The 18,734-nt window shown below is 31.4% G+C and overlaps 1 protein-coding gene across 3 annotated transcripts in view; it reads right to left on the reverse strand.

Annotated features, from left to right (window-relative positions):
• Positions 1 to 4,033: 4,033 nt before the first annotated feature.
• Positions 4,034 to 18,734, reverse strand: part of LOC139487947 (uncharacterized protein DDB_G0283357-like) — a 32,687-nt gene continuing 17,986 nt past the window's right edge. Inside the window, exons 7-16 of one of the 3 annotated variants that reach the window (XM_071273203.1) lie at positions 18,399 to 18,504; positions 18,039 to 18,191; positions 17,654 to 17,806; positions 16,590 to 16,749; positions 13,139 to 15,034; positions 12,097 to 12,210; positions 11,459 to 11,777; positions 10,296 to 11,197; positions 8,707 to 8,735; positions 4,034 to 6,169 (exon numbers count right to left, since the gene is read on the reverse strand). In XM_071273203.1, the coding sequence (XP_071129304.1) occupies positions 5,588 to 6,169; positions 8,707 to 8,735; positions 10,296 to 11,197; positions 11,459 to 11,777; positions 12,097 to 12,210; positions 13,139 to 15,034; positions 16,590 to 16,749; positions 17,654 to 17,806; positions 18,039 to 18,191; positions 18,399 to 18,504 (4,414 nt within the window). In that variant the 3' untranslated portion in view covers positions 4,034 to 5,587. The remainder of the gene's footprint in view (positions 6,170 to 8,706; positions 8,736 to 10,295; positions 11,198 to 11,458; positions 11,778 to 12,096; positions 12,211 to 13,138; positions 15,035 to 16,589; positions 16,750 to 17,653; positions 17,807 to 18,038; positions 18,192 to 18,398; positions 18,505 to 18,734) is intronic. The other 2 variants (XM_071273204.1, XM_071273205.1) reach the window with 2 other exon arrangements.

Genomic DNA, 18,734 nt, shown 5'->3' on the forward strand with positions numbered 1-18,734 from the left:
TCCATAACGTTATAGTATGGTATTAGTTTTCTGTTTTGTTTTTTCCAATCATATTGTGTTGTAAAATGATGCCTTTTATGGGTTCTTGATCAGATTAATAAAATAAAATTCCTATTAAAAAGTATGTTCATATTTCTATTCAAATTTTCATGGAAATCCTTGTAAAGTTATCTCATGTCCTTCGATTTTCGATTTTATGATATACTTCAAAATCTTCAGGGGAAGTGGGGTTCCAGCACCTCACGAATTCGAATTGGTGATGTATTGAAACATCAGAAAAATATTGGGTTTTTATTAAGCATTCGAAAAGCAAAAATGAAACCTGACAACTTCTGTTATGCTTTTATCCTACAGAATTCATAGATCAACCACAAAACCTAAACACATCCATCATGTTGTTATCCTGCAGCATTCATAAACCAAGAATGAAGCCTGAACACAACTATAATGTTGTTATCCTGCAATATTTAAAGACAAATCATAAATCATGAACACAACCATTATGTTGTTATCCTGTAGAATTCATTGACCAATGCTGAAACCTGAACACATAATGCTGTTATCCTGCAATATTCATAAACCAATCATGAAACCTGAACTCAACCATTACGTTGTTTTCCTGCAGTATTCATAGACCTATCATGTAATCTAAAAACAACCATTTTGTTGTTATCGTGCAGCGTTTATAGACCAATCATGAACCTGACCACAACCATGATTTTGTTATCATGCAGTATTCATAAACCAATGATGAAATCTAATTACATACATTATGTTGTTATCCTGCAGCATTCGTTAGACTAATCATTAAACCTAGACACAACCATTATGTTAATATCTTTCAGCATTCATAGGCAATCACGAACCTGACCACAACCATTATGTTAATATCTTTCAGCATTCATAGGCAATCACGAACCTGACCACAACCATTATGTTAATATCTTTCAGCATTCAAAGGCAATCACGAACCTGACCACAACCATTATGTTGTTACCCTTCAGCATTCATAGGCCAATCATGAAAGCTGACCACAACCATTATGTTGTTATCCTGCAGAATTCGTTAGACCAATCATGAAAACAGACCATAACCATTATATTATTATCTCGTAACATTCATATGTCAATCATAAAACATGAATACAACCGTTATATTGTTCTCCCGCAGCATTAATAGACCAATCATAAAACCTAAACACCAATACTATGTTTTATCCTTCAGTGTTTTTTAGTTCAAGCATGATATCTAAACACAATCAATATGTTGTTATCCTGTTACATTAATAGACCAAGCATAAAACCGGAACACAACCATTATGTTGTTATACTGCAGCATTTAAAGACCAACCATAAAACTTGACCACAACCATTATGCTGTTATCCTGCAATATTCATGGACCAAGAATAAAACCTGACTGCAACCATTATCATGTTATCCTGCAGCATTCATAGACCAACCATAAAACCTGAGCACAACCATTGTCTTGTTATCTTGCAGCATTTATAGACCAATCGTGTTACCTGAACGCAACCATTATGTTGTTATCCTGCAGCACTTAGAGACCAATCATGTAACATGAACACAACCATTACGTTGTTATCTTGCAGCATTCATAGACCAATCATGGTATCTTAACACAACCATTATGTTGTTAACCTGCAGCATTTAGAGACCAATCATGTAACAAGAACACAACCATTATGTTGTTAACCTGCAGCATTTACAGACCAATCATGTAACAAGAACACAACCATTATGTTGTTAACCTGCAGCATTTACAGACCAATCATGTAACATGAACACAACTATTACGTTGTTATCTTGCAGCATTCATAGACCAATCATGTAACAAGAACACAACCATTACGTTGTTATCCTGTAGCATTTATAGACCAATCATGTAACATGAACACTACCATTACGTTGTTATCCTGTAGCATTTATAGACCAATCATGTAACATGAACACAACCATTACGTTGTTATCCAGCAGCATTCATAGACCAATCATGTAACAAGAACACAACCATTATGTTGTTATCCTGTAGCATTTATAGACCAATCATGTAACATGAACACAACCATTACGTTGTGATCCTGTAGCATTTATAGACCAATCATGTAACATGAACACAACCATTACGTTGTTATCCAGCAGCATTCATAGACCAATCATGTAACAAGAACACAACCATTACGTTGTTATCCTGTAGCATTTATAGACCAATCATGTAACATGAACACAACCATTACGTTGTTATCCAGCAGCATTCATAGACCAATCATGTAACAAGAACACAACCATTACGTTGTTATCCTGTAGCATTTATAGACCAATCATGTAACATGAACACAACCATTACGTTGTTATCCAGCAGCATTCATAGACCAATCATGTAACAAGAACACAACCATTACGTTGTTATCCAGCAGCATTTATAGACCAATCATGTAACAAGAACACAACCATTATGTTGTTAACCTGCAGCATTCATAGACCAATCATGTATCAAGAACACAACCATTATGTTGTTATCCTGTAGCATTTATAGACCAATCATGTAACATGAACACAACCATTACGTTGTTATCCAGCAGCATTCATAGACCAATCATGGTATCTGAACACAACCATTACGTTGTTATGCTGCAGGATAAATCATGAAGCCTGACAACAACCATTATGTTTTTATCCTTCAGCGTTCATAGACCAACTAAAAACCTGAATACTACCATTAAGTTATTATCCTGCAGCATTCATAGCCCAATCATAAAACCTGAATACAGCCATTATGTTGTAATCCTGCAGAATTCATTAAACAATCTTGTAATCTGACCACAACCATTACGTTGTTATCCTGCAGTATTTATATACCAAGCACTAAATCTGAACACAACCCCCAGTATGTTGTTTTCCTGCAGAGTTCGTTAACCAATCATGTAATCTGAACGCAACCATTATGTTGTTATCCTGCAGCATTCGTTTACCAATCGTGGTACATAGTACAACCATTATGTTGTTAACATAAACCATTCAAAGACCAAGCAAAAACCTGAACACAACCATTGTGTTTTTATCCTACAGCGTTCATAGACCAACTAAAAACCTGAACATATCCATTATGTTGTAATCCTGCCTCATTCACTGACCAGCATTACACCTGAACACAACCATTATGTTGTAATCTTGAAGCATTCATTGACCAATCATGAAACCTGAACACATTATGTTGTTATCCTATAGAATTCATAGACCAAGCATGAATCCTGACATAGACTTCTGTTTTGATTCCCTTTAGTTGAACATTCAATGTCGGAATCATGTACTGGAATCAACAGAATCTCAACTTTTCTTTCAATGACACATGATTATTGTATAAGTCATTCAGATTCATTAGTCTCTTTTTCTTTGACATATTACTTGCAATGTCTTGAGGAAGGAGCATAAGTGGCTCTCTTAAAGGCGAGTTCAGAGCAACAACTTAATTTTATTTTGTATTTCAGAGCAGTTATGTTTTTTTTAACATTTTTTTGACTTCTAGAGATAGTTTTTGAGGAATTCCAATTGTAAAGTAAGTCTTTGCTTTTAAAATGAAAGTACAAGGAGCAGTTAAGGTGTCTGATTAAAGGTTAGAGTTACCCTGGGTGACTTTTTTTGTTTTGTGGTGTTAGGTTGCTGTCTCATTGACATTTATCCCATATCTCTTTTTTTTGGCTGTTTACAACCATAGGGCACTGTACCAGCTTTTAACTATGAGAAAAAGGCCCATCACCATATATAGCTCAGACTTGACAAAACTTTAAATAATTCAAAAGAGAAACCCAACAGTCTGATTTATACTAATTTAACAAACAAAAAACAAATGAGGCAGACTTTAACCAATGACAACTACAGGCTCATGACTTTGGATATGTGTAATTATTCAAATCTTCTAGGATGAATTTTCCCTTGGGTCTTTTTCTGTTTGCTATGCATATGTTGAAACATTTTACTCTATTTTTTGTGTTAAAGATGAAATAGGACAAGAAAATTTCATTATTTGTTTATTTTTGATACAAATGATATGTATTTTATTTATGATTAAGAGTTTAACTCTGTATTCAATGGAACAATGTTAACATAGAATATGTTTTTTATAACCATGATTATCTAGGTCTACTATCTATATATACAAATCAATAACATTTACATTTCTTGTTTTAAATTTCTTTTAAAATGAGATCACAATTGGGTAACAAATGAAAAACTGGCAGTTTCATAAAACATGTTAACAAATTCACAACCTTAACAATTTAAAACAACTTTATAAAAAAATGCATGATTTTTAACAACATTAAATGCATGAAAAAATAAAAATTCTATCAACGTCTTATTAAAAATTCCTAAAAAGTAGAGTTACACATATAAAATGTACATTTTTGAAAGTTGTGTCCAAAATTATTCTTGGAATGTTTCCATGAAAATGACCTTCAATGACCTTTATTTTAATCCAAAGGAAATTCAAATATTTATTTTTTACATTTGAAAAAACATTGAATATTCTCTATACCACTATTTTTTTCCCAAAATGGACGGAATCCATCCTAAAACTACAAAACAAGTGTTAAGTAAATATTTCTTAAGTTAATTTGCATATTCTTTTTTATTAAATTCATAAGTTGTCTTTCCAAGAAACCGAAATACTAAAGAGGAAATTCGAAACGAAAGTGAAAAAGACAACATTGTTTGGATGGGAATCTTTATCCCATTATCTATATACCAAATTTACCTTTTTACAGCAATATACCTAAAATATACAAATAAGGAAATGTTTGACTAGATCTAAATGTTATGTAAGTTTATGGGGATTATCTCCCTTTAATATTCAACACAAATTGAGACAGCCAATAAAAATCTATGAAAATATTTTCATCTCATAAAAATTTGACATTATCCAAAACAATAAACAACAACAAAAATGGTACTTATCTGGCAGTATTTAGCTTGGATAATGATAACCGAAATGGCGAATGAAATTATATCATTATTGAATTAAAAAGAACTGTTACAAAAAATATTCTAAACTACAATGATAATTTATAAAAATTTATAATTAAAAAATAATTTGTTTCAAACTTCTAATGCCGAAAAAAAACCTTGATTTATCACAGAAACATAAATAAATTAGAAACATGTTCACATTAAGTGCTGAACTGTGTTTCTTGATTTTTTCATAGATAAAATATAATAAAATAAAATAATTTTGTTTAAAATCTCTCTAAAATAATATATCTAAAACAAAAAGAAGAGAAAAACATTTATCAGCAGTAAAAAAAGGAAAAATTCTACCAAAAACAGTAGATAAAACATCTATTGCTTGAATTCAATGTACATAGAAGGTGAAATTAGCACTATGAGCAAAGCTGCCTTCAAGAAACAAAATATTACTTGAAAATTCTACTTTCACATTTGTAGAATTAATAAATAAAATTACTTTTATTTACAATATCCAATAACAAAAATAAATGTCTATTTTATTTCTAGTCACTCATTAAATATTTCATAGTTAAAAGAATGCTGATTTGATGACACCAACATTGTCATGTCAGCATTCACTTGGTTGAAACCGACTCATATATAACTGACATTTTGCACAAAATTGAGATCCTTCTGCACAACCATGTTTATTACAGAGACAACAACAGCTCTGACCAGGATGTATATCTGCCGGAGACTCGGTTGAGTTCGAGTCATCATCCTCCAATTCATTGTCTGAATAAGCACCGCGCTGATATTTATATTTTTCATCTGAATCACTCACATACCCTGAACACATATCAGTGTCTGTTGCATATAAATCTGCGGCAGAAACCATGGCAATATTTTCTGAAAATGTCACAGATTTCCTTGGCCGACTTGCTTTACATTTCTTTCTTTTCGATAAAACCGATTTTGGTTTTGAATCCATTCTTAGAAAGTCTGATTCTGATTTACTTCTGTGTCTATTGTCCAGATTTGAGTTCATCGGTGGCAGTTGTTTATTGGCTTTTGCCTTTCCCCGACCAGATCTATCAAAGCGTGACGCCAGTGCCTTTACACTTGGACGAACATCCTCATTGTCTGACTTTTGTTCTGGCAAGTTTTGAACACGTTGGTTAAACTGCTGTAATGGTAATTCCATCGATTTCTGAAATAAGGATTATTTTCCATTAACTTATGATAATTTGAACAAATTGCAGTTATTCAAAATAAATTGAAAATGAACAGAAGAATGTACAAATTAATGATTTTTAATTTCTTAAATCACAAGTTACTGTTAGCAAAGTGGGAAATTAGTCCATATAAAATCTTGAACATTAGTGAATGACTAAATCATTGTTTATTAACAAATGATAAGGTAGAAAATAAAATGACATCTAAGAAATATCAAAATAGAAAATGTTAATTATATTAAATAATTGTTATGAAACATATAAAGACAAAAAAGATTGAAGCTCTAGGCACTACTGCCAAACACTGATACCATCACCCTCTGCTGTGACAAATGTGAAGGGAGATAACCCCTTGCCAACATACAAACAATATGCTGTGCTCATATATACATGTATACAGTAGGTCCTAAAACCAGAATGCAGTAAAATGATGTGAGATGATGATTACATTATATGGAATGGTATGGTTTTAGTAGTTGATGTATATTATTTGTACATAGATATGTATTGACCTTGTGCAATGAATCTGAAAAGTTCACATTTATTGCTTTTATTTCTGAGGAAAAATACATTTTTTACAAAATTTCAAGGAATACACAAAATATTGTTTTAATATATAATGGTTAAGTTTAGAACCATAATGTTTTACAAACAACAGAATTTTATTGAATATGATTTCACATCCACACAAAATATCCACTCATTTATCTTATCTGAAGTATTATTTCAAAACCTTAAGAGTTGGAAATCTTTCTTACATAACTGAAGCAGAAAAATCACTCTAAGAAAATTGCATGTAGCATAATGTATCATTAAAGGTTTGATGATACATCAAAATGTTCATATTATAGATTTTTCATCAGACCAAATAAGTCAACTGTTACTTTTATTTTAATTGATAATAAAAAAGTCCTTTCTTTTTTTTAATTCTTTGATCTTAATCAATGCATGACTGATTTAAATCATTGGGAGTAGCAATCTATGTGAATGCAGCCTTAAGACAAAGAAATCTACAATTAAAATAGAAATGACTTTGCATTATTTTATTTTTTTTTTGTCATTAAAATTTCTTTCAACAGAGACACTGATGTAATGATCATTTTATACCTAACAAGTTCTGTTTAATTGTCAGCCATCAGCAGCTACCACTAAATCTTACTGGATGACGAAGCAGCTTTCGCTCTCCGTCTTAATTCTAATATTTATATTTATTTATTTAAATTATTTATTTACTAGTAACACACTAAGAGATTAAGTAATATGATGATGACAATGCAATTTTGAAAAACCTAACCAACTATTACCTGAGTAAACTAAATATGTCCTTTTAATTTCAAAAGCATCTATAGGTCATGGTAAATGGTTTCAGATTTACTTATTTTGAGACTGCAAATTACAATTTTGTAATTAATCTTTTTAATGCTTTTTAACCAATTGCAGGAACTGAAGCATTACCTGCCATTCGCAATACTATATTTAATACATATGCATTTGAACCAAAGAAGAATAGATTTATGTGTTTATTTATTTGCAAAATGGTGCGACATCCCAGACTATTGATAAAGTCTCAAATTACAGATGCAGTATTACGTCAGACAATCGATCTATTGTGAGAACAAAAACGTTTATATGTTTTATGGCGTCAGCCAGTTTTAAAATTAACAAGAGGTTATAAGTCACGGTAAAAAGAAGTTTGTTTTCCTACTACAAGTTTGTAGTTTCATTTTACACATTAAAAAAGTTTATTTACAAGAAAAAGAGATTTTACTTTGTCAAAAGAAAAGTATACTGTAACATTGGAGAAAAAAAACCCGTTTGTTTGTGGTTAGAGTTAGGAATCAATAAAGAAAATATCTGGTTATTTAACTCTAGATTTACAAGATTCAAAAAGAAAAGTTTATATCTTTATTATATAATTATCCAATTATTTAAAAGAAATCAAATTTTAGTTCCCAGTCCAACTTCATTACTGCACATACAATAGTAGATTAATTATTTATCATATAAATATTATTTATATCTTCGGAAATAATTTTCTCTTTTATATTTTATAACCCTTTAATTTTGAAGGTTCTGCTATTTTACGTTTTTACCATAAGTTCAAAGGGACGATGATCAAGGTCGAACACCTGTGGGTCGTTTCCCTCTTAGATCTAATGGATATTTTATTACTTATCAAAAGGTATACAAATCTTTCAAAAATTTATCACGTCATTTAGCAAATCATATTTGAAACATTTTTGCTTATTTCACAAACATGTTTACCTTTTCTGACATTATTCAATTTGCGTGTTGAACTTTCAGCTACTGCATGAATTTACATATTTTAAAAAATTGTACAAAAGTGCTAAAACTTAAATGTGACTTCAAATATTTATTTCCCCTTCACCAGCCTGTCATTCCCGAAAGCAACACAAATCCCAAACCCTAAAAAATCACAACATCAAGTAGTGGACAAAGCTGGACCAAAAATTGTAAAAAAGGGGAAGTAACTCATAAACTGGATACTTACAAGTGTGTTAGTACATCCTCTAGAGTTATCTTGGTTAGGGAGAAAATAAAAACAATGTTAGGAAATATAACTAGACATATCATAGTTACATAAAGCAAAACCAAATTAGATTATATATTAAGGTATTCACTTTTACTTTTAAAATAATTTTATTAAAACAAAATTCTGAAGGGTAATCACTTTTACTGGTTAAATTATTTTTATTAAAAAAAAAATTGGAAGGGGAAATCACATTTACTGCTTAAATTATTTTCATGAAAAAAATTTCCTTATGGTATTGACTTTTACTGCTTAAAAAAAAACATTCAAATTTTCGTATTTATTAGTTTTATTCCTACATGATCTATTTTTGATTCCCCTTTTTACATATAAGAACTTGAATTTATGTAAATATGTAAATTTATAAATAATTTTTTTTAGTGAGGGATAAATACAAAAAAGAATATTATATACAGGTAAGTATAAAGTTTGCCGACTTAAAGGTAAATATTTTTTCTATGTGGAAATGAGGTCATGAGATGAATACATTGTCGTTTGTTTGTACAGTGAAGTTACTCATCTGTAAAGATCTTTTAAAACCGTCCCCAGGACAGTATATATACACGATGTTATTAAAATGATGGGTTATCATCCATTGCAAAAATATTTATTTTAAACTACGATCAAAAGTGATTAGAACATTTAAATCTAAAATGAAAAAGAAGTAGAGATTTACCCCCACTAAATTATTTTCTTAAGAAATTTCCAACATGCTAAGTCATACTACACTCTGTTGATTAGAAAATTAAATAATTTACTAGGTCCAAAATACATAATGTCGACATGATTTAATGACCTTCAAAATTATACTGCAACAAAAGATTTGTATTGAGTGCTTTGGATAAAGAATTATGGTAAAACCGATTAGGAAGCTAGCTAAATTGAACAGTTCTAACAAGTTTGTGCACACTTTATGGAAAGCCTTTTGAAATTAAAAAACAGATAACTATAGAACAAAAACTCTGGCCTAAAAAGAACTTTACCTAATCTCAATTTTGAAATCAAAGTATTATTTGAACATTGATTTTTACAGAAAAAGATAATTATTAATTCAAAACGTTATCTTTTTTCGCCTTCATTTTAACCCTTACTTATTTGTTAGAGGTTGTTATAAAAATGATTAAGAAATATCCTCATTCTGAAGTAGCAATGACAAATTAGTAGGTGTTTATGTGTGAAGTATCTTTTTAAGTAGCAAGCACAAAAGCTCTAGCATTAATGAATACGGAAGAAATGATGAAAAGTATAATTATATTTATCTGATTAAAAAAAATATCATATCTGACATGTCTTAACTATAACTTAACCAATTGAAGGTATTGAAAAGGAATTAAAAATAAAATAGATACCAACAGTTGGTTACAAACCCAATTTAAAATTCTAAATTTCATTTCTTAAGGTAACAAATTTTAGTAGCCCTGTGAAATTTTTATCTGATAAAAAAGTTAGTTACCATTACCCAGATGATCTTCTGATTACAAACAAAATGAGTATAAAAATATTTTTTTGCAGACCAACTGTTTGTACTGAAGAAGGGGGCAGATTAGTACCTGATATATTAGACTGTATATATGAGCTAGCTATTGTCTGGTTTTGTTGACAAGCATAACGATCTAGCGTGGCAGCAGCATTCACACCACTATTGCCACTACTACTTAGACCAGCAAAACTGGCATGTCTCATCACGCTGCAGGACTTTTTAATTTTATTACATGTAACAGCAGATGGTGATGATGTGTTTTCCACTTTTCCCATCATGCCTTGCCCTTGGTTGGTTGGTTGACCTCCAGACGAAGGCTCAACAACTATTCCTGGTTTGGGCGGCACAATTGGTTGTGACTTGGCAGATAACGCTGGTGTTATCCTAGTTCTACAAACCTCAGGTAACGGTTTCCCGTGTTGTTGATTCTGGGATACCATTCCTCCGTTAGACTGCTGGTTTCCTTGGCGCTGAACCATGCTGTTATGTGGTAATTGCCTGATTTCTGCTTTGTTCATTTTAACTTGTTGATGAGATGGAATCTGCATACGATACTGATCTGATGCTTGACTACTGGAGTCTGAATCACGACATTCCGATGATGGTGTACTTGACCTTGATGAGGGTTGATGAAGACTTGGAGAATTAGTTCTTTGTTGTCGATTTAAACAGTTTTTGAACAGTTCGGTGTTCTGACTATTTTGATTCTTCATGGCGAGTTGTCTACCCTTTCTGGGTAATGTAGCATACATATCAACATTGCTAGTATCGACATTACTACTACAAGTCCTTTCATTTAAACTATGACTAGAATTAGAATGTATCATCTTTTGACCATCAATTTCATTGATGACTTTGTCTTTTCGATAGTTTTTATTTTCAATCACACTGTCAATTGAATCTCTAGAACTTGATCTTGAGTGAACAACATTTTGTGAACTTTGTTGTGGAGGGTATTGAATGTTTGATGAACTGAAATATAAGAAATTTTTGTGTAAAGCAGTTTTAAAACCAATTAAAATAATTATATGTACATGAATTTTAATAGCCTCCATGTCACTCTAATGTTTTTTTTTCTGTTTCCGTGCCTTGTTTTTGTTAAGTAGGTATTTTCATTGACAAGTGTGACATTTATATGCAATTGATGTAATTTTCATAACAGGTTTTTGACAAGAAACCTTTGAATGTTTTTAGTTTTTAAATTAATTAATTATTCTATTTGTCTCTCCTTACCTGTTGGGTAAACCACATGGGGAAGATCTAGCGCTGTCAGAGCTGTTCGTCGATGAATTGGATTCTTGTCGAAACATATTTTTCTTCTGCAGGCTGCGTAGCTTCAGAATACAAGAATTGTGTTTCATTTGTGCAAATTGAAAGGACTGGTGGGTAATATTGGTCATCTTCATGGCTTGTTTCAGACAATCAATGGCCGAGTTACATAATTGTATGGCCTGGTGACAATTACTATCAGTCTCATACAACATACATTGATCCATGAGGTCCTCAGACTTGTGGCACAGAGATGCAAATTCTTCAATGTTAAAAGAAACCACTGAAACGAGAAGATGAAAAGTTTACTTCAGATGCAACATTGTTTTTAAATGAGTAATGTATATATATTTAATGTTTAAAATCATTTATGAATAATGAAAAAGCTTGCAGGTACAATAGTATTGTTTGATATCAAAGTTTTAGTTAGCATCCAGTGTATTAATCAAACATGTAATTTTGTTAATGGAAACAAATCATATAAGTGTGTAATTTCAGGAAACAAAATCACTTCATGCACAAAATAAAAAAAACAGCACTTTTATTGCTGTTCTTCATCACAAGATGACTGGGTCGTATATCAAAATAGTGTTTTATATTACCTTCATCATAACCAGGTGGTCCGCTCTGTATGAACATCTGGTTATCACAGTTTTTTGGATTACGTTCTTGGTTATTAGGATCCAAATTTTGGTGCATAGGATATCCCATGGTATCTAAAAAAAGAAGGTTATTTCCCTTTATCAAAATTAAGGAGAAAGATTGAAACAGTTCCATTGACCTAATATATATATCATGATCAATAAATATTTAATATTGTCAATAAAAATGTACTACTTTATCAGTTATGATCATCTTAATATAGCTCTCTTACTATAATAGTCTTTGATTAAAAGTTTTTATTACGGTACATGTGTTGCCCTATACACTCCTTCATATAATCTTCTTATTGACTAATCTTTTTATAACCAAACAACTTTTTTCAATGAACACTTTTTGACAAAGACACCTTTGGAAATATACAACCTACACATAATACGAAAGGCTTAAGACGTATTATACTATCGATGACCAAGGAAGCTTTAGACGCAATTAAAAGACCTGGTTTGTTTCTATTTAATAGTATTTAAATTATACCGTTCTATAATTTATAAGGTATACACCACTTATCAAATGACAGTTAAAATACATACAATAAATGTAGATCATTTTGATCAATTAATTTGTGGTCTGTCAATGGCACAATGCCAACGCCAGCTGGTTTTTTAATAATTATCATCATAAATTATAATTCTATACATGTAAATTATTGGTTATGATAGATTTATTTCCATAACATGGCTAATTACAGTCAGGATTTTAAATAAAATTATAGGGTGTGTTTCTATTATAGGTTAATTTTAAAAGCATGTTCATAAAGAAGAAATTGTTTTGATTTCTATCAAATTTTCACTCAAATTTCAGAGTACCCTCAGTAGTTATTTATTTTAAAATGTGTCGTTTATATTTTCAGAAATTGAGTACCTATAGTTAAAATTATGAGACTCAATAGAAGCAAATTTCAATTCATAAGCTGAATAAAATAACCTCTAACCAAGCTGAATAATATAACCTCTAACCAAGCTAAATAATATAAACTCTAACCTTTTGACTGATGTGACTTTACAATGGCAGGATCATACAACTGTTTTCTGTCACCAGACTGTTCATATCCTCTCTGATAATGCTGATTCTGCTGTTGCTGGTTTCCATGGAAACTGTTTGTTTGGTACCCAACAGTGTACTTCTGATCAAAGCGTTGGTTCTCACAAAAGCCAGGATCGATAAATTTCTTTATATTTTCTGCCACAGCTTGCTGATTGAATGTTTTAGGAGGAATCATACTTTTACTGAGGAAGTATTGCGTGTAAGGATCTAATGTAGTGCTGCCTGTTGAACTGGAACTATTTCTGTCACTGCCACTATACCCTGAATCTTGCCGTGAATCCAAAGACAATCTGTCGAAAGGAATGTTTCCTTCTTTTGAACTTAAGCTACAATTATCTGATTCAAAACTAGTATTGCTAGTTGTACTTGCATTACTTGATATGCTTGCACAGCTCATGTTACTATTGGTTGATCCTTGTCGCGATAAACTTGATAATTTCTGATAAGATAAAATATTCTCAACCGTTTTTCGGTTGATATAACCCTGATCATGATTTGGGGAAACATTGCACAGTTGACTACCCTTTTTCTCAGGTAATGGGGGAGGCTGTTGTCCTTTACTATTCATACTCTTCTTTTTCTGTGCTGCAACAGTATTAATTTTTTTCTCTGGTTTTGCAGGTTTTGGTGGTTTATCCTCAGGAAGCCTCTGATTGGATGAAACAGATGGTTGATTTCTATATTGAGACACTGATTGGTTATTGCTGCCCTGTTGCCATGATGACAATGAATGTTGTGAATTATCGGAAATCTGACTGGCTAATGAATTTTGTCTGGAGTGTACATCATCAGGCACAATAGTATTACTAGAACTTTCCCTACTATGTGATACCTGCTGTGAATACCCAACTGTATGATACATATTGTTCATGTCTTGTCCTGATGTTGGACGATTGTGTGGAGGATAGCCATCATTACTCTTCAATGAATTTTGACGAGAATGCTGATTTTGAGATTGCACAGAAGAATTAGATTTTTTGTTTCGTGGAAGTGTAGCAAGTCCTGATTGCACAGGTGTATGTGAAGAATTTTCTAGGTTTTCATACGCATGTGAATTGCTTGGTCTAGGTTTCATGACCACATGCTGTCGTATGTCAATATTATCTGCAGACACATTAGCTGGACTTGATTCAAGATCATAGTTGTGACAAGACTGACTTCTACTGATTTTAGGAGGAAGCTGTGGTGGAAGAAGTGGTGGAGTTTGGGGTGAATCAGAATCGGAAGACTGAGATTCCCTTCGTGAAGGATCCAAACTTCTAATGACATCAGCTCTCACTTTATCTTTTCCTTTCTTGAAGCTTTCTTTTCTCTGACAGTCATTTACTCGAGCAAAGTTAACTTGTATTGGAAGATTGTTTGGTTTGGGTGCTGTGATTGCTGGCCGTCTATACTGGTCACCAGATGATAAGGTGTAATCGTAGCCATCTACAGCATCTTGATTAGATTTCTGTTGGAATTGTTGCTTTTCAGCATTGGAAGGTTCATAAAAACAATGTTTAAGCATCCCCTGCCTTTGTGACATGTCAGATTGTCCTCCCCCTGGGACAGATTGTTTGATTGGATTGATTCCTTTAGGTACAGCATACTCTGAAGAGTACTGCCTGCTTTTATCTGTCTTGCCAGTGACAGCTATTAAAAAGCTTGACTGACGATGGTGATCAATGTTCATTTTTTGGGGTCCATTAAGACCAGGTGATAATTCATCTGGACCTGGAGTTATTGCTCTCCTTCCGTTTGATTGGCTGATTTCAATTTTATCAGGATTAGGAGTCAAAGATCTTCTGGATGGTTTATGTCCATCATTTTCTTGTCTTTTCTTTTCTTGGACACCTATTTATAAAAGACAATGACAACATAAAGCTTTTTATCTCATGTAGCCATCCCTCAAACCACATGCATGTATATTGTATGGATACTTAAAAGCATGAATAGGCTATTGAAAAGCCACATAAGAGACCATCTTACTTGTTATATTAGGGAAACAATGTTTCCTATCGAGTAACAGATTTGTCATAAAGACATAAAATCATGATTTATTGTTGTTTGTTTTGTTTTGTATTGACTGATGATTTTTAACACCTGACTAAGATCAGGTAATCAATACCTTTTTCACCTTTTTGTTTGCATGAATAATACCTTTATTGTTTTAACGTAAAAATGTACCTACTAATACCTAATGTATAGTCATCAACTTTTGCTTTAGCTATGACTAATTGTTTTCCTCATGGTCATATCTATACAAAAAGTTTTGGATACCAAAAGTACAAATTAAAAACTTTTATTTACCATGCATTTTATATGACCTACAAATGACACTTCTAGTTTTATTTTTCAGTTGCTTTAAAAGCTTAAGTGAACAAAAAAGACCATAAAAGTAAATATAATTCAATCATGAAAAATTTATCAAAATAAATGTCAAAATTTTGAGAAATGTATCAAGGTCCCTGAAGCATGTACTAATCTTGTCACGAATTTCTATGGTGTGTCATCACAAATTTGTCTTTGTTCAGTACATGAAATCTGATACCTCTAGTTATCTCAAAAACCTTATCGAATTACAACTTTGAACCTACAAAACTACAATTTTAACCAAAATCTTTTTTTCTTGACATCCTCTGTTGTTTATGATCTTCCAGTGTCAATTTTGACAGTCATATCAAGTTCTGGAACAGAACACTATTTTTACATGAGTTTTTAAGAAGCAACATCTGTCCCATAGGACATCAAAGTAGTGACAAAATAAAGTAAAGAACTCCAATAGGTGTTTGATGATGTAGAGAAAACATATGGGGTACAGAATTGTGAAGTTTAAAGTCTAATCAATTTAAATTTGCATTCAGTGTTACTTTAGTGCATACTGCAAACCCAGGAACTGATGACCTAATGTTAATTTTAACTTCATGACAAATCTTAAAGTGTTAATTCTATAATCCAATTATGAATGAAGGAATTATGTGTTTTTACCAGTTAAGCCAATTATAAATTTTGAAAATATGCCCACATAATTTGATTGTTCTGTGCCAAAAATATATTATGGAAACCCATTGTACAATTTCCTTTCTAGAAAAGACATATACAAGTATTCAATAGTCATGATTATTAGCCTCAACATGCGGAGGTCAAGTCCAGGAGTACATTGTAAACACTGTATTACAATAGGCAATCTAAATATGATAATGATCACTTTTAAACAAAAGACAAAATATTTTTTAAATATTGTTAGACAATAGTATCATTTCAGCTTTACATGACAGTTATGAGTTATGCTTCAAAATTATGCTTAAGAATTTACTGACACGCTACGAACTTATGAAATTCTACCCAGTCCGATAGACAAGATAATATCTGTTACTTCTTGTTAAGTTGCAAATAAGACGTAACTGACCTTTTGAAGGCGTTGTAGCATAACCAGGGGCCATAACTCTTTTCTTTGGAGCTGTTTCTGTAGCTATTGGACTAGCGTTGTGATTGGAATAGAGTAACAATAAGGGTTGAAATCTTCCTTTAGAACATTTGTCAACCACATTTTCCCATCTTGGACCAATCTGAAATTTCCAATAAAACAATAAAATCAGTCACCATGACAAACAATGTAAACATAACACCACAAGTATGTGACCTTTTTACTTATGTAGGAGTGGATCATGCATGGATTGATTACAGATATGTATATAAACTTTTAAAAAGACAGTCATTAAAATATGATTTTGGTTATAATTGAATTACTATAAAAATGTATTTAAATTATTACTTGTAGCCACAAGCAATTATCATATCAATTTTGTACATTAAAATCACTTAAAAACTTTTCATTCAATTTAACCACTGGTGAATGAAAATGAACGAAAAATAAAAATATGTTGAAATCAACTGAGAGATGTTTATCTAGATTATATAGTCACTTCAGGACAATGTCCATGTTATATACACAATTCATTCTTTTAAGTCACGCGTTTAAGTAGTCAAAGTCATGAAAATATTGTTTAGAGTGTAAATGGATTAAATTCAGATTATATGGCCACTACAGGACAGTGTCCAGTGCTTGCCCGATGTCATACAAAAACTTTGGAAATCTGACAAGTTTTGGAATTCATTAATAAAATACTCTCACATTTTGAAATTAAAACTGGAAAAAAGGCTTATGGGAACAAGTTGTGATAAGTATAAATATTCATGAAAACTGCTAAAGTAAATGTTTAATAATCTAAGCTACATAACAGCCCAATTACAAATGTCCCCTATGTATTTAAAGCAAAATATACCACATATATAAATAGTACATACTCTGCATAATATAATAATTGTTGTATCTAATAGAACCAACTAATGTTAACATATGTTTATTATCAAGTTTTATTTTTGGCAATCATATTTTCAATCACAATGGTGGGAATTTATAAACAAGATTCTTACAAAAAAGCAATATAGGTATTCAATTAGTAAATTTACCTCAGTTACAGTGGCATCATCAAAATAAATCCACACATTTAACTTGGTATGGTATACAATTGTGGAGTAATGTTTACCATAGTAACAAACTAAGGCAGACAACTGCAGTTTAGGAAGTTTGGTAGCATCTTTACATACAACAGAATGGAACATCTGAAAGAAAATAATTAAGTCTTGATATTTTGTTTTGAAAGATAGAAATCTGACATCCAAGTGTAAAATTCAAAATAAAGTGAAAGTTAATAACTGTCTTCAAATTTCCAGTTTAAAATTATTTATCTACATGTAAAAGATATTTTCTAATATTTAATTTGTTAAATATGCCTATCGAGGTTTTAAAAAAATAAATAATTAAAAAGCAAAATAAAAATACTAGAATACATACATCCTGAAGCAAAATAGTTGTACCAATGCTTTTAGCTACTTCACGGATAAGTTTCTCATCAGGTCTGTCTGAATCCCAAACAAGACCAATACTGACAACATCTGGAGTGTTCAATAAAGTTCTCCTTATTTGTACTCTTTTACCACAGTTCCCCTGTAAATTGGAAATAATTTTAATAAACAATAAATTACAATGTTCTGTTTGATAAATGAAATCATACTTTCTAAATCTTTTAGGTGTGGTTCAATGCACCATTATCTTCATTAAAATCAAAATTAAATACATTTTTAAAAATTCTTAATATCTTAATCAAGAAGTCCATAGTATGAAGGCAATAGTTTAAGATGTTTATTTGCTTACAGGGCAATCTCTAATATCTCCCGCTGTGCCAGCATTTCGTAACAATAATCCAAACCGATCTGGATGAAGTACATCTCCTGTCTCTTGCATTGAACGACAATGGGTTCTGAAATGATAAATGTTTAAATAGGTGGAAGTTCAAAAATAAACAATGAATTATAACAACACTGCATATTCTATTAACAATGCAAACTTATTTATATTTATAGTTTGTGTAATAGATATATGTAATTATTTTGACAATAAATCTCCTTGTGGATGCTTCAAGTTTATACCTGCTGATTTCAGGTAAAATCTCCCTAAGGTGCCTTATTTGTTTATACCTGAAGTTTTCAG

Source organism: Mytilus edulis, chromosome 9 (genome assembly GCF_963676685.1).
Source record: "Mytilus edulis chromosome 9, xbMytEdul2.2, whole genome shotgun sequence".
NCBI classification, from domain to species: domain Eukaryota; kingdom Metazoa; phylum Mollusca; class Bivalvia; order Mytilida; family Mytilidae; genus Mytilus; species Mytilus edulis.